The sequence below is a fragment of the Nesoenas mayeri genome, assembly GCF_963082525.1.
Source record: "Nesoenas mayeri genome assembly, chromosome: 8".
NCBI lineage: Eukaryota > Metazoa > Chordata > Aves > Columbiformes > Columbidae > Nesoenas > Nesoenas mayeri.
The window spans coordinates 25,960,930-25,983,711 of NC_137554.1; the positions used below are offsets into that span (position 1 = coordinate 25,960,930).

Below are 22,782 nucleotides of genomic sequence, written 5' to 3' on the forward strand. Positions count from 1 at the left end.
GTCTGGGCCCCTGTACTGAAGGTGCTTGAATCTAGCAAAAAACCCTTTAGTTGGGCTTCTCAGCTGATACCTGCCTATAGGTAAGAGGAGAAACATAGCCCTCTGAGCTCCTAAGTGTATGTCCAGTCTCCCTGGGTGCAAATTAACTCTGTGGTAGGCAGGACCTTTGGCAGATGTTACTGGAAGCAGCTGGAATAGGGAATAAAGCCACGTTTCTGCCTGCCCAGCGTGGGGGGTGGTGCTGCCTGCTCGGGCTCCCCAGCTATCCTGAGGTCTGAGTGGCAGGCCCACCGTGGGACGCACTGCACAGAGTTTTCTGCACCGCCTTGGCTTTATTCTGAGCTGAAAACAGACTTTTTGCTGCCCACATTTCACAGCTGAAACCTGCCATTGGGTTTTCTTAAGTAAGACAAGCATCTAATAAATTGCTTCGTTTATTACACTTTATGTGCAAAGCTGAAACTAGGAGAGTAGTTAGATGGGAAAAAATACTTGTATTCTTGTCTAAGAGTTTAATTCTAGATGCTGTAAACACTTCGTGGAATCCAGACAAACCAACCTGAACTGTCACTGCAACTGTTCGTACTACAATATTTAACATTCAGCCTTTACTCCTTAGTGTGCTCCAAAGAATAAAACTACAGTGAAAGTGGTTTATGTCATGATTATTTTAATACATTATTTAATACATGAAAACTGTAATGTTGAACCTCGTCAGCATCTGCTGTGCTCTAGCACAGGGAACTGATGTCTTTCTCACTGCAGCCAATGTTGCAGCAGGACATGGTGAGCAACTTGGCTATGTCGCGCTTTTTCAGCGCAGTCATTTTCCTGGCACGGTCCAAGTCTTGCTCCATCTCGGGTTTGACCTGGATTGCTTCGCTGTTGATCTCCAGCCTCTGGTCTCTGTTCATTGAGGAGTCGGCGTAACCATTGGTGTCTCGTGAGAAAGGCAGGGGATTTTCGCTCTCTGTCACATAAGAATTAGAAGCTAAAAGTTAGAAGTCATGAATAATTTATAATATTTCTCTTTACTAGAAAGACAGACCAGCCTGCAGCCAGGGCACTGAAAGTATTCTCATCCGTTTTTTTGATGTGAACAACCAAGATTTACCGGATCACTGGCTTTTCACCAGGGCAGTATTGAAATAGATATGCGAGGTACACATTCTGTGTGTTTAAAAAAACAGTAATTAGTGAATTTATATTGAAAAGTGTTCTTTGTAGGAGTATATATTTGCCTTGAACGGTAAACCCGTGGTTTGCTATGTTAGCAGTGCTTGACCAGCATATTAACCTGAACTGCTTGTGGCTTTTCTGAAATGCAGATACTGTATTAAGTCACAATTTAAAAGTTCCTGGATGTTCCCACTTAAATGACACTTGCAATTGATGTGCATATTACCACAGTGCAGCTGAGCGCTGCCTGGTAGAGTTTATGAAGGTAGAGCAGTTATTTCGCGTAGTTTAGCAATGGTGGGTTTTCTCCTTTAACGAACTCCCAGGCAGGGTGTTACAGGTGGCATTGCTTTTTATGTCTGATTAAAGCTGCTGCTACAGTAGGATTTTCAAAAAAGGCAGATGTAACTTCATTAAAAGTGTAGAAAGCCTCTGTTCCTGTCATCTGCTTAATTTATTTTCTTTTTTTCTAGTTCTTTTAACTGTCAGAGTACAAATTTCTAGCAGCGCATGTAGTTGCTGAATTTTCTGTCTAAAAATGTGCTGGTATATATACAACAGCATGTCAAGATATTTAAATTGCAGAGTATATATTTGACATACTATAATTATAGTATTAGAGTTGTTAATAAAGTTTCTGGTTTCTAGTGAGGAAGGAGAGAGGAAGGAGAAGACAACGGTGAAACTTTAATTGACTGCAGCAGGGCTCATCTCTGACATTTAAAATGCCGTGACAGAGATTTTCAGTGATAGCCTTGGGCTTCCTCAGGTTGACTTGGAAAATCTTGATCTAAATGTTATTTATTTAGCAAAATAGCACACTCAGCTAACCCAAGCAAGCTAGAAGGAAACAAAGTGTGGAGTTGCACCGCTTTGCTTGCTGTTTTAAAGCAAAGCCTGTTCTGTTCATGCTTGAGATGCAGCTATTGAGGGGGCAGAAATAAAGGGCAAAGCTCTGCCCTTAAGTCCAGCCTGCAGGACATTTGTTTTTTCCCATTCCCCTCAGATTTAGTCACACCTTGCTGGGGTGTGATGAGCCTCTAATGCATTAATTAGTACTTACCCAACAGGTAGTGATAATCAGTCAAATCCCTTTTCCACCGGGAGCCGCCACAGGTGAAGACAACGGCTCGGACGAAGTCTCTCCCGCAGAGCCTCACGGTGTTTCCTTCCCCGCTGCCCTGACGAGCTGTGGCCAGCAGAGCCAGCAAGGCCAGCGCCAGCACCAGCACCGTGCTCCTCATCCTGCCGACAGTGGGCCTTAGGCTGGGCTTCGGCAGCGCAGGAGGGATCTGCAAGGCTCTGGTGGGGAGTTCTGAAGTCCTCCCCTTTATACCCGTGGCCCGTTCGCTCCACTGAGTAACGGCTCATTCTGAGGATGACTTAATGTTTGCTAAAAACTAATTAATCTCTTGTTTCCATCTTTTGCGCTGGGATTTCGGTTGGATGTTAAAGACTTCTTAAGACTACGTAACTGCTTTACTATAGAAGCACATGTAGTATAACATGTTTATAGGGGACGGGCTTAGCTCAGTACTGTTAATGTGTATGTTCAACAAAAATGGAAGGGTGTTTACTACATAATTTGTGGATAATGGGTTTTGTCTCTGTGTTTCCCACACAGCTGCGCTACTGCAGCCTATTGCCTGGTCCTGCCTCTTATCACAGTTTAAGCAATGTCGAGGCTTTTTGTGGTAGCAATCCCAAACTAAAAGGGAGATGACAACTTCCAGTGATGACCGCAGTTGCGTGCCTCTTCGTTGCCCTGCTGTGTTCTCTTGTCAAGCTGGCAACTGCGGATGTTTCGGAGGAATGTGCCGGGCAGTCGCTCATGAGAAAATCACATACTGAGAGGTTTTTGTGGCAAATGGAGGCACCCAAGCAAATGCCTTGCTGTGATTGCTAGGGTGCTAAGTGATAGGATGCAATCCTAAGCACGTGGAGTGTTTGAGCACAGGGAACTTCTTGTAACAAACTGTACAGAGTGATGTTGTTTGAGTTTACGTCCATAGGTATTTTACCTGCAGATACTGGGATGCAGCGGAGCAGCTCCACTGCAGCTGCGTGGCTCACGTGTCTCTGCTTTGAGGCCTTCAGACACGGTCTTCTTCCGAAAAAGCATAGAAAAGAGAGGGAGATGGCTCTAAACAAAGCACAGAATAGCTGCAGATTGGCGTCCTGGGTGTCCTTTCCTTTTGGTCACACCTGGAAGGCAGCAACGGGTTCACAGAAGCAGCATGGAACAGCGTGACTGCTCCTGGACCAGGGGTTAGTGGTTTTGTTTTGCTGCCATGGATGTTGTTGTCTGCAGTTGCTGTAAACTTGTATAAAAAAATCCTTGCAATAAAATGCCTTAGGGAGAAAATTTGTCGATTATGAGGTCAGAAATTCCATATTTAAGTACAAAATACATGAGGAACTTTGGAGATCTTTAGCACCTCCTAGCACCACAAGTGTTTCCCAGCACTATAATGTTACAGTTAATTAGTTTACACGGTGTGCAGGATGAATTATGGTGTGTTACAGCCTCGACAGAAAGCTCGTTTTTTACCAGTAGCACCAGTAAGCAAACAGTCATGACCATCGATGGAAAATACATGGTGTCTTTTGTTCAGATTTGTAATAATGATTAACACATGATTCACCTTAATGGGTGTCTTTCTTTGAAGTGCACAGAGATTAATTTTATGCCAAGCCTAAGCTTGCACGTTCACTGTAAAATGTGCGGAACACGGAAGGAAGCGAATGTTAATGCATCACAAATGATCTTTAACTTCAGTCATATTTGAATATTGGACGTTTATTGTCAGACTAATGAGAGAGTCTGAGTGTTCTGTATCTATAAAATATAGGTCTCGTTTTCAGGAGTGGGCAGCTATTGCCTCTGTCAGTTGGCAGGCAGAGCACTTCACTGCCGAGCTTTCGTATCGCCTGGCTGCTGTGCTGGGGATCCCTCCTGCACCCCTTTGACAGCAGGGCTGTAGCCCAAATCTTAGTCTTAATTCCTGATCTGTAGAGATGTTCATTATTTTCTGTGAGCAGTCAGTCTCTGGAAATTCTCTAAGATACCGCAGTTCAGCTGGTGGCTTGGCTTGCTGGGTGCTTTTTTTCCTGTTTCTTCTGATCTGTCCCCAAAAAAGCCCAGCCAGCCAGACGCTGCTTGCTTCTGACAAGCAATGCAGGTCCAAGCGAGTGTCCCCAGCAGCTTTCAGTTCTCTGGCTGCTTGGAGGTAATGAGATCTCAAAAAAACAGAGGTCTGGCTTCCAGAGCTGCACAAGTCAGTCCTTGCTCCAGGCCCACCACGCTATTACCTCACGGGAGGAGCTTCCAGAGAAGTGTCAGTGTGGGACAGGGTGAATTTAAACTGCAATTTTTTACATTATCGTTATTTGTTGGGGGTCAAAGAAGTTGGTCTCTGCTTCTGGCTGTTGTGGGATAATCTGCATCTCGCAGGAGCACCTGGTGCCACTCACAGCTTGGCTTTTGCTAGTTTATGGGCCAGCAGACAAGATGGATCTGATGGAAAGTCCACTTACAGGGCAGATACAGGCAACATTTTGTAAAGACTTGAGTTGTGTTATGGAGTGACTTATACAGGAAGTGATTTTTGGCATTTTTGCTTTTTGAGTAAGACAAGGAGAAAAAACCCAGGGAGAAAAGACTATGGAAACCTTTCTGTCACCTTATCTGTATTGTGGGGAGGCCATCTGTGTAGTAGCAGGATAGACTGTTCCTCTAATGAAGAGGGACTTCCAGAGGAAAATTTAGAGCATTTGAAAGAGATTTCTGACCAGTATGGTTTCAAAGAGAAATTTTAATGATTGAAAAACAATAAATGGTTTCTATTAATACTACAAGAAGTCTTTCTTGATGTTTACCAAGTTAGTGGTATTGTTTAGCTACTGTTAAATAGATAGAGCAGGACCAATTATATCATGTAAAGCATCAACCTGTAAAATAAAAAGAAAAAAAAGCTGTGTGGCACTGTAACTGCAGTTTAAGGAATGCAGTGATCCAAAATTCCTATTTATAAACTGAGAGCAGAATTACTTTTGCACTGAGCATCCAGAACAGAGGCTAAGGTAGTTTGCATCATGTTAGCTGATTCTTCCCTGAAATTCTGTTACTACTGCACTTAACAGTGCTCCTCCAAAATAGCACTTCTTGGCAGGCCTGTTTGGGTTGCATTTGTAGCATCATATGTAGCAGCATGCAAACACATATCTTGTTTATAAAGGAGTTTAATTTTCAAGGTGATACACATGTGATAGCTGTACCTAGAAGTGTTTGTCTCTGAATTAATTCTCTCCAATTAGCGCTAGTTGTAGTACGGACCCTCCTAAGCCTTGGACGTACCTAAGCCTAGGAAGACCTTGCTGTTATTGGAAAAGGGAGTGAAAGAAATGGGTGGTGCTGGAAAGTGGGGTTCCCTCTGGCTAATGAGGGTCTGTGACTCAGTGACCAGTTAGGCCACATGCCCCAAGTCTGTGAAATTAAGCACTGATATTGTCAGTTCTGCTCTGATGACACACCCCGAAAATTATTCCTATGCTCTTGTTAACTGAAGAACTTATTATGCTCAGGGAGCTTGGGCTGCGTTGTGGTAATTTGTAAGAAAAAAGACCACAAATTTTATTTTGTAAGTTTAACAACAATGGTCTCATTTCCAGTTTTTAAGGGAAATATTTTTTTTGCTTTGTGGTTTATGGCCCTTGGTAAATGAGGATGGTAATTGTCAGAATTTCTAAATGCAACACTGATAATTGTGAATGATTAATGATTAAAGGTTAGATAAACATCAGCATTTTCGTTCTCTCCAACTCAAGTTTAGTGTTTTGTACCATGTAACTCAGAAGAGATATTAAAAGGTACCAATACCACTTTACAAACTGGGAACCTGAGTCCAGTAAAGCTAAAGCTGGTGGCTCCAAGTTGAAAGGCTGAAGGCAGCAGCACAGGGAGGGACCAGTGGGGCTTTGGTATAAATTAGCAGAGGTTTATGTAAAAGCGGACAGAGGGGATTCACAATTGAATTCAGTCAGCTCTTGCACTGCTGCTGATGCGGAGTCTGTGCAATGGGGCGATTGAAGGGGAACCTGATTGTAAGGCAACTCAACTTCTCACATGTCATCTAGGACAGAACCCTCGCTGGCATAAATGGTGGCTTCTAAAGGAGTGAAGACAACACGGAGCCAAAGGGCTTGCGGGTTTGCTGACAACTATCTTGTTGATGGCCAGAAGAGGGCACGTCCTTCCTGCCTGCTCAGCAGGTCAGGGTGTTCTGCAAATAGAGTCACCTGCAGGCTGCGTTTAGAGGAACCCCCACCTTCCTGTGTTTGCCTCAAGTGTCCCTCCTAAATCCAGCTGTGGAGAACCTCGGGTGAAGGCTCTGGAGAACAAATGTGATGGGAGCGACTGAGGAACTTGGGGGGTTCAGCTGGAGAACAGGAGCTGAGGGGAGACCTTCTGATCTCTGAACTGCCTGAAAGGAGCTTGGAGCCAGGGGGGGTCGGGCTCTGCTTCCAAGGAACAAGCGCCAGGACCAGGGGAAACGGCCTCAGGTTGCGCCAGGAGAGGTTGAGGTTGGATCTGGGGAACAATTTCTTCCCCAAAGGGCTGTCGGGCGTTGGAACAGGCTGCCCAGGGCAGTGGTGGAGTCACCATCCCTGGAGGGGTTGAACAGACGAGAGATGAGGTTCTCAGGGACATGGGGTAGAGGTGAACTTGGCCCTATTGGGTTAACGGTTGGACTCTGTGATCTTAAAGGGCTTTTCCAACGTAAACGATTCTATGATTTGTGATCAAGTGACACCTCAAACTGGATGTTGACTTACCTGTTCCAGAAGTTTCTAGTGGTTTGGCATGCAGAAGAGCAGGAACCACCTCAGATTTTAATCTGCTTATGGAATTGTATCTGATTCCACCTATTTCAGTATTTATTAACCAGATCTTTAGCAGAAGCCCCTTTCTGAGAAATGAAGTACCAGACAAGCACGCAGGCCTTTGAGAACCGCCACATTTCCTGGTGGATCTTACCGCCTTCCTGTCGGAAGCAGCCAGGTTCTGTAGCTCACACACACCAACCTCTCCCTCGCTGTCTCCCACCAGGAGGCAGTCGGTGTTGGTAGCAAAGAGCACGGATGTGAACATCACTTGTGGGCCAGCAGAATGAGAGATCACGGGGCTCAAGCTGCAGCCCAGCAGAGGCAAGATTAGTGATGACATGGTTAAAACTATTTGCCTGGAGTATAAATGTAGCAGTAATGCAGGCCTGATAAATGCTGCGTGGTTTACTTTTTATGGCCTAGATTAACTCAAAACTAGGAAGTGAGGCAGTGTTGTTCTGGTCTCTGTCCCAGGGGCTGTTAACTAAGGTATCCTGGTTGCCTAAAATCTGTCCTATTGCCTAATTTGGTGCTTAATATTTTTATTATATGAATAATTTGCAAGATTAGGCAGACCTCCTACTCCACTGCTGGCTTTGTGCTGTCTTTAATACAAGTAGTGTAGAAAAGTGTCACAAGGCCACAGATGAGCTAAGTTGTGCATGATATGTGCACCTGCTTTACAGTAGCAGGAAACTGTGCGAGGTATCTGAACGTCTGACTATCTTATTTTTATAAAAGGACCAAAGTAGTTCAGTTTTGTTATTTTTTTCCTTTTAACTATGACAGTGGCAGAATCTTATCATTTCTGCAGCAAAAAAAGTGCAGTTTTGCCCTTATCAGTTCCGTGAGTCATCCATCTCCTTGTCTTACAATCACAATTGTCTGGAAACTACCCTCTGCTTTTACAGAATGAATATTTCAAAATGCAATATTTTCCATAACTAAGCAAGCAAATGGCATGGAGCTGTCATGAGTGATAACAGTCCTGACTAGGCAATAGTGTGTAGCCTTTGTGCCATTAAGTTTCAGAATCTTCTCTGAGAAAAGTAATGACTTACGTGCTGACACTGAGATCCCAAACTTCTACTCTGCTTTCATTTGCTGCTGCAAATATGCAGGCTGACTTCGGAGACCACATAATGTCATGAACAAAAGCAGTGACGGAGCTGAGAGTTAAAATGGGCGTCTGGGAATCCTGGTGCCATAAATTAATGCTCCAGTCTGCAGAGCAGCTGAGGAATATGTCAGTGCTGAAGGGATTCCAGGCGACTTTGTACACAGGACCCTGGGGAAGAAACAAAAAAGAACTTTGTTTTATTCTGAAACTATGGGCTCACAGGGTGGTTTTTAATAGTGGTCTTTAATGGAAATCCCTGGCTGTTCTCTGACTTTAATAGCAAAACCAGCATTTTTTATGTGTACCAATAGGAAATGAGGGGGCAGCAGACGTGATAAGACAGGAGAGATCTTGGGAATAATAAACCATTCAGCTGATTCTGTCCCGTCACCAGTTGTTAGGAGAAGCTGATGCTGAAAGGGCAGCTCCTTGGATGAAGCAAAGACTATATAAGAAAAGAAGTTTAGGTTTCTTTTGTTGCAAACGTTTTGTTTAGTAATTATAAGCAAAGAAACCATTACATTTGTGAAGTTAGTTGAATGGTTTCTGCTGTCATTACTTCTATGTATCACTCACCTTATGGCCTCTGTATGTCTTTACAAACTGCTCATTAGATGAACAAGAACACTTGTGGATATGACCCTCATCTGTTCCAGTAAGATAAAAATCAGTATCCTGAAAAAAAGGTAAAAGTAACCTAAGTGGGGTTAACCTGTTTGTCACTCATCCAGAAATCTATAAAGGACTGGCTGAGTTTGGCAGTGACAGTTCTCTGAAGAACGTGGTTGCCAGGATATTGTGTGTTGTATGTGCAGTAGATCCAGCGGTGCCAGAATGGATCAGATTTACTGCTCCTGTGCTCTGTCTGTGCAGAACACACACTGGGATTTTTGACTCCTGAAAATCCCAGACTTTCTGTGATCCACATGGACAAACGTGAATTCTTCAAATGCTCTGAGGATAAAACATTCAGCTGGATAAAGAGAAGCACAGCCAGCTCAGTCCGAGACTCGGGAGGTGTTGAACAGGCAATTTCCCACTGATTTGACCCATACATGAGGGAAACCTGCCCTAGGATCTGGCCCAAAGCAAACGTGAGTAACGTGGCTGAAATGACAGAGTTGTTCACACACAAGGATTACTTCCTTGGTTTACTATATCATCCACTGTTATTAGCTAAGAAGCAGTTTGTTTCAGAGCTAAATATGCTTTAAACAGCAGTGCCCAGTCCCAAGGAGTGCCAGCAAAGTCACTCCAACTGAGGATCTCGCCCCCGCTGCACAGGTTCTCTGGATAATACTTCAGCCAGGATGGACTTTCTGACCTACCTTGGGATGGAAATCAAAGCACATCCCAGCTGCCTGCTGAGATATCAGATCGTTACTTTTGCTTTCTTTCTCACTTGGTAATTTTTTCTTCTCACTTTTTGTTTGCTGTATTTTCATCAGATCTGTGCAAAGAGCAAGAGTTTTTTGTCAGACAGGTATGTGACAGTGCTATGAGTAACTTATGCTTCTGTGGAATGCTCAACGGCTCTTAAATGTTTGGTGTGTGATAACTGGTATTAAAAGTGTCACCTGAAATGAAATGAAGCAATTGTGATTTCAGGTCTTATCCCTCTGCAGGGAAAATGCTTACCAGTGCAATCCAGTCTTTTCTGTAGAAACCACTCGGTTATTCGGCCATCTGCTGACATACAGATTAACCTCTCTCTTTTGCCGTCTTCTGTTTCACCACTGGCCTGTTCCACCCACCTCAGTTGCCATATAGGACCTGTATGTTTATTTAAAGATTGACTGGGACAAAAAAACACGCCCAAGATAAATCATATATGAAAAAAGACAGGACAATGTATTTGAAAAATAATTAAGCTTCCGCTTTGTAATGGATGTCAGCTCTTCTGACAGAAATGTTTAGCTTTTCTTTAAAAAAAGAAGGGGGGCTGGAAAGAAGAAATTGACATATTGACTGTTTTCCCTAGGGATTTTTTTTTTAATCAAGCATGTTTGATATTTTATTTCAGGGCACTGTTTAATGTACTGACATACCTTCACTGATACCTGAATCGTGAAATCAATCTGCACCTTGGAGGAGCCTGCCTTAGATTTGGGGAGCTGTCCCCCTCATCATCCCTTCTCTCTCATTTTTCTTCTTAATTCCTGCTTGTCCCTCACCTATGCTGATGTTCTTTTCATTTTTGGCAAGTGGAATGAGTGAGAAAACACTAAAAGCTGCCATTGGTCTCCTGTAAGGATTTATTATCCAGGGCAGGATTGTCCTAGGTAGTTAAAACATGGAGTATAAAATGATATTTGATGGTAACTTGCTGCATTTCCTTAAAAAAGTCAGGGCACAGTACTTACCTGTGTGACCTTTCCAACATGGAGAACTCGCTTTGCATGCACAGCAGCAGCGCAGAGAGTTCCCTACCCCAAATAAGGACTGGTGGTGTTAAAGTAATGTGAGCATTTATCGGCAGAAATAAAGTAGAGATTGATGGCAGCGTCTGAGGGTTTGACTGTACCCGTGTAAACAGGTGGGTGGGAAAAAACCGGCTGGCCCTTCCAGGCATTTATGCATTATCGTAAATTTTTGTGTCTGCAGTTTTGCTCTGGAGACTTCTAGGATTTGAAAGTATCAAGTTTTTCTGTAGGCTTTTCCAGTCAAAACTGGAAGATACTTACAAAAGTTGGAAATGAAAAAATTGTGTCACTTCCCTGAGTATTTACAAGCCTTATCAAGAACGTTACTGTTCCCTCAGCTTCTCACCTGGGGATATTTTTTAATTTATTTGCTAAGACATGACCGAGGTGGAGGAGACAGGGATCGCAGCCTTACCTGCTGTCCATAATCGCAGCGTCCTTACAACTCTGTACGTTGTAGATGGCGACAGAACCATTGTACATTCCAACCGCTAAAAGATTTGGGCTTCTCAGAGAAAAATCCAAAGCGGTAACACCATGTTTACACTGGAAAATACGCTCTGGCCACTGCCCAGTAGAGAAATACGAGAACGTTTTAATTTAGTTTATTAATTTACCTCAGTCTTCTCAGCACTGGATACTAAATTTCCAGGCTCTGCTGGGAAATTCAAGTGCTGATAACCATAGTGACCACTTCTAGGCAGAAATTAGGTACTATATTCTAAATGGTTCAGTTTATTTCTTGCTGTAACTGATAAAACTAGGAAAAATAAAGACTATGCAGAAATATGACACTGCAAAATAAGTTAGATGGGCTTACATCAAACCAAATACCTAAAACTCAAATTCCCTAAGATTCAGCTGAGTACCATGTGGGGGGTTGGTTTGTTTGTTTTATTTTTGTTATTTTCAAAATGAACTTGGCATTTTCGTAAATTTCTCCAGTTATTTTCTATCTTGTACTGTGAAAGTAAGTACCTTTCCAATTACAGAAACATAGCTGAAGATAAAATGCAGTCTAATGTACTTCAGGGAATCTGTAAACCACTAGTTTTGTGTCATTTCTCTGTGCAACCAAAGAACTGATCCAGCTCTGTTATAAGATTAAATCCTTAAAGTCACTGTGCCGAGCTCTTGAAATGGGAAATAGTGGAGTGGTAGTTTGTAAAAAAAACTCTATCTCCGTGTGCCTGCCAGACCTCAGTTCTTAATGTGAGGGCTGTGGTGACATCAGGGAATCACAGGAGTATTTGTTGTTGACGTGATAAATCTGCATCAAAGAGGTGACTCTGCGTGATTTAAGTTAGTCTAATACACAGTTTTGGGCAAGTGAAGTTTGTAGAACAAATAAAACTAAAGTTGTGTAATTCGATGGCAATTAGGTGATTTTTTGACCATGTCACTTTGTAACTAGAGATTTTTGTTTGTTCGGTTTTGTTTTTTAAATGGCTGATTTAAAAAGGATCACTTTTCAGAGTTTTGGTTGTCGGGCATTGGAACAGGCTGCCCAGGGCAGTGGTGGAGTCACCATCCCTGGAGGGGCTGAACAGACAGAGATGAGGTTCTCAGGGACATGGGGTAGTGCCAGGGGTGGGGTAATGGTTGGACTTGATCACCTTAAAACGCTTTTCCAACTAGAGTAATTCTTATTCTGTTCCTTTGGGTCAAGTTTCTAGCACTGATTCTGCAGTCAGAATCAGTTTTCCAGAAATGTGTGATTTGGGCTAGCAAATTCAGCCTTACTGGCTAGGTCTTGTTTTTTGAAATGGAAAGAGGGAAGTCCATAAAGCAGAAATACTATAGCAGAAAAATGCATTGAAGAAAACAAAAAACAACAACAAAAACAAGAAAACAAATTGGCTACTTGTTACCATGGGGTTCTTCAATGACCAACAGCAAACCAAGCCTTTCTTCTTTTTTTTGAAGTCAAACGCTCCGTAACCAACAGCTAAAAGATCCTAAAAGCACAGATTAATAGATATATCTCAGTTAAACTTGAATTTCAGCAGCACATTTCTAAAAGGCGACTTTCTATTAACAGTGAGTCTCAGTGCAAAGTCTGGAAAAATAGTTCTCGTGTCATATGCAAGTGGAATCACACACCAGAATTTCAGAATTTCTAGAATACTGAAAACTGGCTCAATTCAAAGTGCATTTTTAGTCACTATCAGTTGTGTTTGCTATTCCCTCTCCCTGGCCATCATAAAAATGTCCTTTCTAGAGAGGAATATACATTGTTCTATACCATATTTTAATGTGCAGTATTTAATGGAATATGTAATAATACTTCTATTTTTCTCTCCCAGCATTGGCTGTGAAAGAAGCCTCAGTGACCACCTCAAACTCGGAGCTTTTAGATCTCTACAGTGGGGTTCAATGAATTCTGTTCATTCCTTTCCATAAGCAGAAGTAAGGAACTGCAGTAAAATTTTCATCTTCGACAGCATTATTTTTTTCTCTATACAAAACAATTCATACTAACACTTGAAAGTGTTTTCTTGCCCTATAATTCTTGGGCTGAAGTCTAGAAAAGTGTCCAACTGTAGAATATCTGGGATCTGGCACACTAACATTATGAAATGGAAATGGTCTTTATTTTCTCTCTCTCTCTCTCTTCTTTGTTTTTTTTTCCTCTTGGGGCGATCTTACTGGTTTTATGTTTCGCATCCTGACTTGCTTTTTACTTTCCTCACCGTCATTATTTTTGTTGTGGCCATAAGAGGGGTCTGTTGGAAAAACTGAGCCTTACGTTGCTCTGAAAGTGGAGATGTCGGAGTTGTTCTCGCCTCCACTGAAATGGAATGAAATAAACTTGGGCCAGCTGCTCAGAAATCTGTGCCTGTTATTATGCATCTTATGCCCAAAGTTTGATGAGTGCTGCTTTCTTAGGAGATTACTGTCAGAAAGAAAGATGTGGTATCTAAACTGTCAGGAATAAACTCCATCGTGGTGATTAAGTTTAACAGTAGGGGTTTAAACTTCAATTTCCAGCCTACTTGACTGTAGGGATGACTCCATCTCTTTGAGATCCCTCCCAGCAAAGTACAGCAAAATCAGGCACTTTTTTAAACTAATTGCTTATAGAATTTTGTAACCAGCTCAGAAGCAGCGGTTTGTTAACTCACGGGGTTGACTTTGCTCCAGGCCATGCTGCTCACGCTGTGACCACGAGTCACGTCACAGAGATACGACCACAGATGCTCCAGGCTGGGAGGTACACGTTCTTCTGGGGTTTTTGTTAGATCCAACAGAATTGATGCATCAAGTAATGCCTCCTCCTGCTCTTCCTCATCCTTTTCTTCGTCCGGCTCTTCCTGTTGAGCTTCTTTCACGGCTGCTACTGCACCACTGGTGTCCGATGTAATGTTGGGATCTAAAACGCACAAATATGGTGGAGTCTGAGTAGTAACATTTCACTTACCCAACTCCAGTCATTCACATCAGAAGAAAAATTTGCCCTTTCAGCAAATATTTTGCTGAAAAAAAAAAAGGTGAAGATCTGAGGAATTAAGATATCCTAACGTCTAGAACTGTGGCTACAGTGTTGACAGGGCTACAGAAGGTGGCTGGATTGGGCTGTAGTGTGCCAGTTATGCGCCAGGTGTTTAATGAATGGATTTAGCTACCCAGCAACAAGTTCTGAATTTATGTCCACCCCCAACCAAGAATGTTTCTGATCTCTCGTATTTATTTATTTTTTTTAAATGGGGATTTTTTTTCAAGTTAGGTGGCAAATTTCAAAGAGCCACACTTACACATTGATGTTGTAACACCATAGCAAAGTTACTTGATGCTGTAATAGGTTGCTCATTACTGGCGAAAATTATGCATAGACCATATTTTTAGGCTGTATTTGCTGAGTAGTTTTTTGTTTACTCACTCCTTTATATAATGTGCAAATCAGAAACTGAGCTCAGATAACTGTAAATAAAATAAGAAACAAATAACTGCCATATTGTCAGAACAAAAGTCCAGCATCGTGCTCCAGCTGTAGCCAGTTCTTGAAGAATGATGGAATATAACAAGTTAATTGCCCGAGAAGCTGAAACTGTATGACATGAAGAGGTACCACACAGTAAAAACAGTGGGAATCTGCCTTTGTTTTTTGGTCTCTGTGTTAACTTGGAGCTCCTGTAAATGGTAAAATGGTACTTAGCACTTGGGTCCAGGTGATGCCTCTTACAGTCTGCAATGAGTGTACTTTATGTTAGACACTGAACATCAAAAACTTCTGGTTTAGGCTAAAACTTCAATTTACCATCAATCTCCTTGTAAAATAAATTTTTAAAAAATGTAAAAGACATTCCAATGCAAAATAAATGTTAGGAGAGTAGCAGAGTTAATCCGTATCTTAACTGTCAGGCAACAAGTTTGCCTGATATTTTGAGTAGGTCTCAGTTTGTGGTGCCACCTCAGAACTCATGTGTTTGGCTCTTCCAGCTAGGATGGTGGGGTGTCTGTCAAAGTGAGTGGAAAACTGCAGAGTCCATGCTGGCATCTCATAAACTCTCCTTTCTCTATTTTTAAATGACTTGTGGCCCCTAGGGATGTTTAATGAAGGACATAACTCTGTGACTTGAAATAGCATGGAAAACTTGCTGCAAACAGGAAACAAACCTAGAAGGATGGGAAACTGCCGATAAGCTGCAAGTTTGGGTTGAAAAATATTCTCCATTAGAATCCTCTCCATGAAAAATAAGTCCCGCTGAAGGTTTTGGGATGTTAATACAGCTTCTGAATGGCATTCCTCCTCTTCGTGGCTTCTGGCAACAACAGCGCTTTCTGAAATCATCATAGAAGTTGTGCTGCCTGACAACAGATGAGATAAAAACAGCTTTAGCATGATCATACTTTGCACATCGAAGTTCAGGGGATAAGAAGTCTCTTTCTAGACCTGCAATAAGCAGAGAAGAATCTATCACAACCAAAAAATACTTCCCCTACTGATTTTTTTCATTTTATTTTGTGTTGTTGCTCAAATACTCAGTATAATGAAATACTTCTGGAATTTTTCACAATTGTTTTGCTACTGGCCTAAGTTAGTAACAGCAAACTTTGCCACTGACTATTTATCTTTATTTAAGATCATTTATGATGGCATTGTACAGAAAAGGTCTCAGTGCAGATTCTTTAGCAAACTGTCAAGTGCCAGACAGGAGACTAAGCATTTGCTTGAAAATGCATCAGAAATATAAATGTGGAAAAATGTTACCTCCATCAGAAAAGACAGATGTAGTCTGATGCTGCTCTTTGGTTGGATGAGATTTGCTGCTTTTCCCTGTTGTGGCTCTGCTACCTTCTGCTTTTGATGTAGGTTTTATTTCCAGTATGTTCAATGAATCGTACAAGTCCCAGGAAGTGACCACCACCCCTAGAAATGAAATATGCTGTATTATACCAGACTCGTTTCGGTGCATTATTATAAAGGGTACATACAGCTGAGCAAAGATTTACTTTTCATATTATGCTCCCAAATTTTTGGCAGAGGGGCTTTGAAAGGGCCTGAGGGTCAGACAAGGCTGTAGCTGCCGTTGTGTGATTGGAATGAGCCCTGCTGGTGCTCAAGGCACGCAAAAAAGGGGAAGATTATGTTTTCAAATCACACTAGTATCTATTTTTCTTCTTATTTTGATATATATTTTTTTCCACTTGTTTTACATAGACTTATGAACACAAAGGAAAAATGCATGCAATAGCATTCCTCGTAGTTTTCTTTGGCCTCCTACACACACAAAAAAATGTGCATAGCAAGGCAAAGCTCAGCACGTGTATCTAAAATCTAGATATTACTCTATAATTTTTTTCAGAGCATTGAGGTTGAACATTTTGTATAATCACATCTATCCTGTGCGGCTGCCCAGATATTCTGCTTTCCCCAAGATTTTAAATCTCATAACAGAGGTTCTTTTCTTTGCATTGTTGCAAACAGAAACCAGCAGCACTGAGAAGTTGAAGGGAAAAAAAGGAACTGTCTCCTCTTGTGTTTCAAGTATTAAGTGAAGTTCTGCCTCCTAATAAACCCAACAGCCAAGGATACAGTGTAGTAAATGAGGGTCTGTTCTTATTAAATACTTTCTTATGGGATACTCTGAGAGTTCACCTTTATCTTCCATGATGATTTTGTCACATTGCACCTCCTTGTTCTTTGCGGCTCCATTGATGGTTTGCATCATTTTTTCTACAAAGCGATCGTTACCAGGTCTATTTTTGCAAATGTCGGTATAAATCTTATTCCGCTCCCTTGAAAATAAAAAAGAAAAAAAAAGTACAATGACTTTCTGAAAAACATTTGCATTCAATATCTCAGTATATTTAACCACAAGTTAAACAGCAGAGGATGCTCCATATCATAACTTATATAAGGTATGACTCCATGTCATAACTGCTTGGGGTTTTTTTGATTGCCAGATTTTATTTCATGCTACATATCATCTTTCAGCAGCTATTTCTGACCTTGTGATGCTGTTCCGAAACAGAAATGGCCTGTAGAGGTAGGCAAAAATCCCTACTCCAGCTACCTTTGAATCTGGTGGAATTCCAAGGAGTTCAGAAATACGTAGCTCTCATCACAGCGCATCCAAGAGACAAAAATGAAATTCTTACTAGTACATTTCTATTTCATCCAGCCCTCAGGTTGTGTAGGAACGCTTAGTAGGAAAGGAGAAACTTTTCCTGTTATTTCAGTTTCAATATTCCAGCAGCAGACACAGATTACACCCAGTTTCAGGCCACCACAGCTGGTTGTGCTCGGGAAGAGTCACTGTTCCTATGCAGTTGACAATACGTGCTGTGCATACTAGCCGAGTCTGATTCATAGGACGCTCTTCCTTCTGCCCCAAAATCACACCTGTGTGATCCACAAGCAGTGGGGGCTGGGGTCCCACCATGAATTTGGTGTGTATACTGGCTGGAAAAACTGGCTTAGATAAATTGTTGGAGTTACCAAGCACAGTATGCTGCAGCTCAGGCTTTGGGGCTTGGCGTCTACCAAAGCTGTGTGACAAGTGTGTCAGCGTGATGTCCCTCACGGAGAGCACTTTGCTGCACTCTGTCCCATTGAGCTTCTGAGAGTAAGCCAAAAAAATCTGTATTTTGGGTTAACTCCCTCCCACTGTTCATAATAATCCAGGGAGGAGACTCTGCAGTGGAAACTGTGGATGCAACTAAGGGGAGACACGATATTTTAAATGGGCAAGGTCACTTGCGGTGGGGTGAGATTTCTTCTAGCCAGAAGCTTCTAGGAAGCCAAAGCCTGCCTAGTTTGTTTAGATCTTTGTTATTAAGAAATGACGAGCTGCAAAGCTACACACAAGAATTGATGCAGAGGTTTGCAATTTCTTAAATTGCGTAATTCATGTGTACCACACTCCTATATCATCTCTTTCCCCCGTCCCCAGTGTGTTCTCCACCATCCCCTGCTTTTGCTAATCTGCCTCAATTTATCAATGAAAGTTGATACGAATTTGATCAACTAAGTGGAGTTGTAAGGGCTTTAAGCTGCCTTGTCAAAAGACTCAAACCCAAATGGCTTTGAACAGAGGTGAAATGGCAAACTATAGTAGTCAGATCACTGACCCTACGTGTGAGCAGCCTGTTCAGGACTGTGCGATGAGCAGAAATGGGGCGTGCTGAGCTGTGTGCACACTGCCAATATACATACTGAACTCTTCCAGCGTCTTCTGCTTCCACAGACACCATCACAGATGGCATATCAAATATCCAGAGAGTTTCTGTCTCTGTGAGGTAAATATCCACTCTCTTGTCTAAGTCTTCTTTGGTCAGTTCTTCTTTCATCTCCTCTGGCCTCACCTGCACATCTGAAAAATTAAATGAGCTTAACAAGTGAGACCTTTTCTGCTCTAAATTTAAAAGAAGGCAAATTAATTCGAAAACTATTTTAATGATCAGGAGCCACAACTAGTGAGGCACCGAGTTCCTTTGAAGCGCTGGATGTCTCACACCCACTGCCTACAGTGTCCCACAGATCACTCCAAAGAACAGCTTGAATCTAAAATTATACCCTGTATGTTCTTTACCAGGTAAGTTCACAGCTGTGTCTCGTCGAAAGCTGGATTCTACTATTTCATCCAGGATGCTCTCGGTCGTTGATGCATTTGATATCGTACTGCTGCTCCCGTATGTCCTGCAGCAACAAAGAAATCAGCAAAAATCCTGTGTGAGAGGCCAGATGTCAGTCAGCAAAGCACAACAGAAATATTATAGCAGTGGCCTTATCAGGATAAACCACCGAGGACTGTAACAGCACAGACGGGGATGCTGTAAAATAAGTCATAGAAGGCTCAGGATAGAAAATAATGAAATGGTTTGAAAAAGACTTAAAAAGAAAGAATTCCTCCGATGACATATCCCAAGGCATTAAATGGCTGATGGCGAAGCAACTGTTGAGCTCTCAATTGGTCCTTAGCATATAATAACATGCAGTGTTTGCTGCCTGCTGGGCAATAACACTCGCAGACAGCGCTGCTCTCAACCAGAATTAGATCCTCTGGTGCTTTGCATGTGCTGAAATGGCTTTGAAGTGCACATGAAACTCATTTGAAGGGATTAGCTTGTTCAAAATAAAATAGGTAATGTTCATGGAGGAGGTAGCTGTGCTAACTAGAAGTAAAACTCAAAATTTAGGTAATCTGGGTGGGGTTGTGAGTGGATTTTCTCTTCCTCAAAAGCAAAGTGTGAGCAATTGTAAATATACAAAAGGCATTTGAAAAAGGCAATTTTAAAGATTTGTATTTAAAACTAAAGAATTTTGTCTTTTAAATGAAGAGTTCTTGTCTCCAAAAAGGATGCGTGGTTTTTTTTTTTTTTTTTCCAGAAGATATTTTGTATTTTTAATTCTTTTTTTTGTGTATATTTACTCCTGGTCAATATCCCTGCCTCTGAGATTACCCTTTGTAATAGCCAGCCTTGGAAAAAGGACAAAAAGAGCAATCTCTTCTTCTCAGAAATCACAATGGCATGAACTTTCCAAAGAAAACAATAAATAATGCTTTTCTTTAACTTGTACGTTTTCCAGTGCTGACTTTACTAGTGTTTTAGTCCCTTTGACTAAATAAATCACTTATCCTCTCCATACAATTTGAATGTGTATACACCACTGGATAAAGTGATGTGGCTCATTACTTTCATTTTAAACACAAACAGTTATTTATCATATTTTGCATGACTTAATTGAATTTGTCAGCCTGAAGATAAAACGGCTCAAGTCCATTGACTTTGTTTATTGCCTCTGCATGAAGGTTTGTAAATGAAAGGCAGTAACTAGTGAAACACGTAATTTAGCAGTTTTAACTCGTAAGTTTTTGTAGAAGGGCATATTTGAAATGTATGCACATATGCCCACAAAGGTAACTTGCTTAAATTAATTTAAGAAAGAGGGTTCTTCTTATGTTAACAATATTTTGATATTTGAACTGAAAGAGTCAAGTTTTTTAAAAAGGTTGTCTGTACTGAATAAGTATCATTAAAACTGACAAAATGCTTTAAAAGGAATGTGTTAACTCTTCAGTGAAACCAGGGCATGTTTCTGTACCCACAGCTAAGCAGGTATCGATATACTCAATTTTTAAAAAAAAACACATGCATGGGGAAGGCAGAGAGCATGTGAAGTAGTTAAAGGGAGTATTTACATTTCAGCAGTAGTTCTGACAGACTCAGTCACAACTACTGGCAAATTCCATTTATTCTATTAGTTGCTATTTCTCGAATTTTAAATGATGAGCATGATAAGTATCTGTATGTTTGGCAACACAATATAATTATTAGCCCTGCACAATTATCCCAGCCTCTCTGAAGAACAGGTACCGTGTGAGATGAGATTTCAGATGGACTCACCCTGAGAACGAACCAGAACTGGTATTCACTCCTAGTGCCTGATGTGTGGAAAAAGAAGAGAGAAAACCCAATCCCGCGGGCCCAAGGTACGAGCTGAATGGCACGAGCTTGCTCTGCCTGCGAGCAGCAGCGCTTGAGTCAGAATGGAAGAGCGGATGGGGTGTCACGTCCTTTCCTTCGGCATCAAAAACCTGAAGAAACATTTTGGTGACAGTAACAGCTTCACTGTGTTCCCGAAACAAGCAACAATGATTTTATTTGCAACATTTAATCTCATCTAGAATATAAAGACGACCCTGATCTAGGTGGGAACCTGATCGAATGGGTTAGTCACCCCTGAGATACAGCAGGACAGGGGCTGAACCCCTTTAGGGTTCAGCCTGGAGAAGGTTGTCCCCTGGGCTTGGGACTTCTTTGGAACTCACTTTGCAGAAATGCCTGCAAAATATCTGTTAAAACAATGTTCATCTCACTGTTGAACCCTCTTCTTCATCAGCCCTCATGTGTTTTTCAGGTTATTTATTCTATAATGACCTCCTAGAGTAGCTTATTGACTGTAACTGTTCCAACCGAATGAACAGGACAGCAAAAGCAAGGAGATAAACAATTATCCATATTTTTTTATTATACTGCTCAAAATACCTCATTGTAAGAAGGTATTCAGAAGGTCTTTAAATGACTCTCAGATTATGTTAGAGAAATCTGCTGGTTTTTACATAAAGACATACAAGTGTTACAGCCAACATATCTCACGCAGGTTTGAAAGCATGCAGTTGGAGAGCTGTTACTCTAATTTATTTTTTTTTATTATTATTCTTGCAGATTGTTTTTGAACACTCATCAGCTTCATTTCAGAATGGATTAAGCTTTTGGATAATTTTCTTTCTCCACAGCCCTTCAACTTCAGAGATGCCTTTTCTTTCCTCCTCCCTCTCCTATTTCCTTTCTGACAACTATTAACATCCTCAATAACTCACATTTAAAACTCCTCAGTAATAAAGGGCTTCTCACCCGTATGGCACCCCTGTGACCCACGAGGGACGCCCTGTCCCCAGCTCTGCCATTGGAAATCGTGGACTGGCTCCTGCAGCTCCCTGCTCTGTTTATGCAGGTGCCACTGAAGATACTTGTGCGTCTCAGGCTCACAGAACTTGCTTCTGATCCTTTCCTCAGCCTGAAATAGAATCATAGAATCATTTTGTTTGGAAGAGACCCTCAAGATCATCGGGTCCAGCTGTTCTCCCACCCCTGGCACTACCCCATGTCCCTGAGAACCTCATCTCTCGTCTGTCCAACCCCTGCAGGGATGGTGACTCCACCACTGCCCTGGGCAGCCTGTTCCAGTGCCCGACAAGTTCTGTTTCAATTGACAAAATACAACAAACCACATATAAGCACAAAATTGATTTATCCCTTAACTTCCATTAATGATTTAAGGGATTTAAACACTGCAGGATGATAATCCAGAAATAATGTCATTCCTTAAAAAAATCTCTGTTCAGGAGGCTTTTTTTCCGTGGTGGGCAGGGGTGGGGGCAACACCTGCAGTCAAATAAAACCGCGCAAGATATTTTACTGATACTTGTTTTTTTGGGGCTAAGCTCACACACGGGAACTGGTGTCACAATAAAGGGCTAAGAGATGCAGCCTGCGGGGCCGGTGACAGCCAGGCTGTGGCCCAGGGCCACCGTGGGGGAGCCCTCCCGGCTGGCCTGCCCCAGCCGCGGTGCCCGGAGCCGCCCGAGGGAAAGCCCTTGCGGCGGACACAGGGCTGCCGGGAGCCCAGCACGGCCGTCACTTACGGGAGAGGCCGCCGGCCACCGGCGGGGCCCTGCATGGCAGCGATGCTCGGCCGGGGCAGCGCGTCGCTCGGTAACCATGGCAGCGCGGCCCAAGACGCGGCGCGGAGATTGGCTGGCAAGGACGGCGCCGCCGATAGGCCGGGCCGCGCTCTTCCCCGCGTCCGCCCGCCTGAGGAGGGACCCGGCGGGTCAGTGCCGGGAGAAGCTCCCCCGGCTCCGGGCCCCACTCCGTGCCCGCCTCGCCCTTTCGCCGCCCGCCCCCTGCCCTGCCCGGGACTCCTCCCCTGCCGCCAGGGCCGCAGCAGCCCCTGCTCCCCCTTTGTCACTGAAGCACAAAGGTCCTCGGCGGCCCGGGGAAAGGGGAGCTCCCTCCGCCCCGCCGTGCTGCTCGGTGGCGGGGATCGGGGCAGCTCTGGGCTTCTGAGGGGGAAGTGAGGGTTTGTTTCGTTTTTATTTTTCTCTCATTTGCTTGAGTCAGTAAAGTTGCATGCGTGGGTGCTTTCCTTTCAGCAGCGCCCCA

General features: G+C 42.6%; 2 protein-coding genes across 2 annotated transcripts; both read right to left on the bottom strand.

Moving 5' to 3' along the window:
• Positions 1-731: 731 nt before the first annotated feature.
• INSL5 (insulin like 5) lies at positions 732-2,423 on the bottom strand (the record flags this gene model as incomplete). The annotated part of the gene is made up of 2 exons (XM_080348847.1): positions 732-970; positions 2,243-2,423. The coding sequence occupies 2 exons, from the start codon at positions 2,421-2,423 to the stop codon at positions 732-734; spliced, it is 420 nt and encodes a 139-aa protein (XP_080204973.1).
• A 955-nt stretch (positions 2,424-3,378) lies between these two features.
• DNAI4 (dynein axonemal intermediate chain 4) lies at positions 3,379-22,297 on the bottom strand (the record flags this gene model as incomplete). The annotated part of the gene is made up of 17 exons (XM_080349091.1): positions 3,379-3,384; positions 7,217-7,370; positions 8,127-8,353; positions 8,762-8,860; positions 9,514-9,635; positions 9,824-9,981; positions 11,024-11,175; positions 12,480-12,566; positions 13,734-13,981; positions 15,226-15,417; positions 15,821-15,979; positions 16,709-16,848; positions 18,269-18,425; positions 18,645-18,751; positions 20,461-20,651; positions 21,472-21,634; positions 22,263-22,297. The coding sequence occupies 17 exons, from the start codon at positions 22,295-22,297 to the stop codon at positions 3,379-3,381; spliced, it is 2,397 nt and encodes a 798-aa protein (XP_080205217.1).
• Between the last annotated feature and the right edge of the window lie 485 nt (positions 22,298-22,782).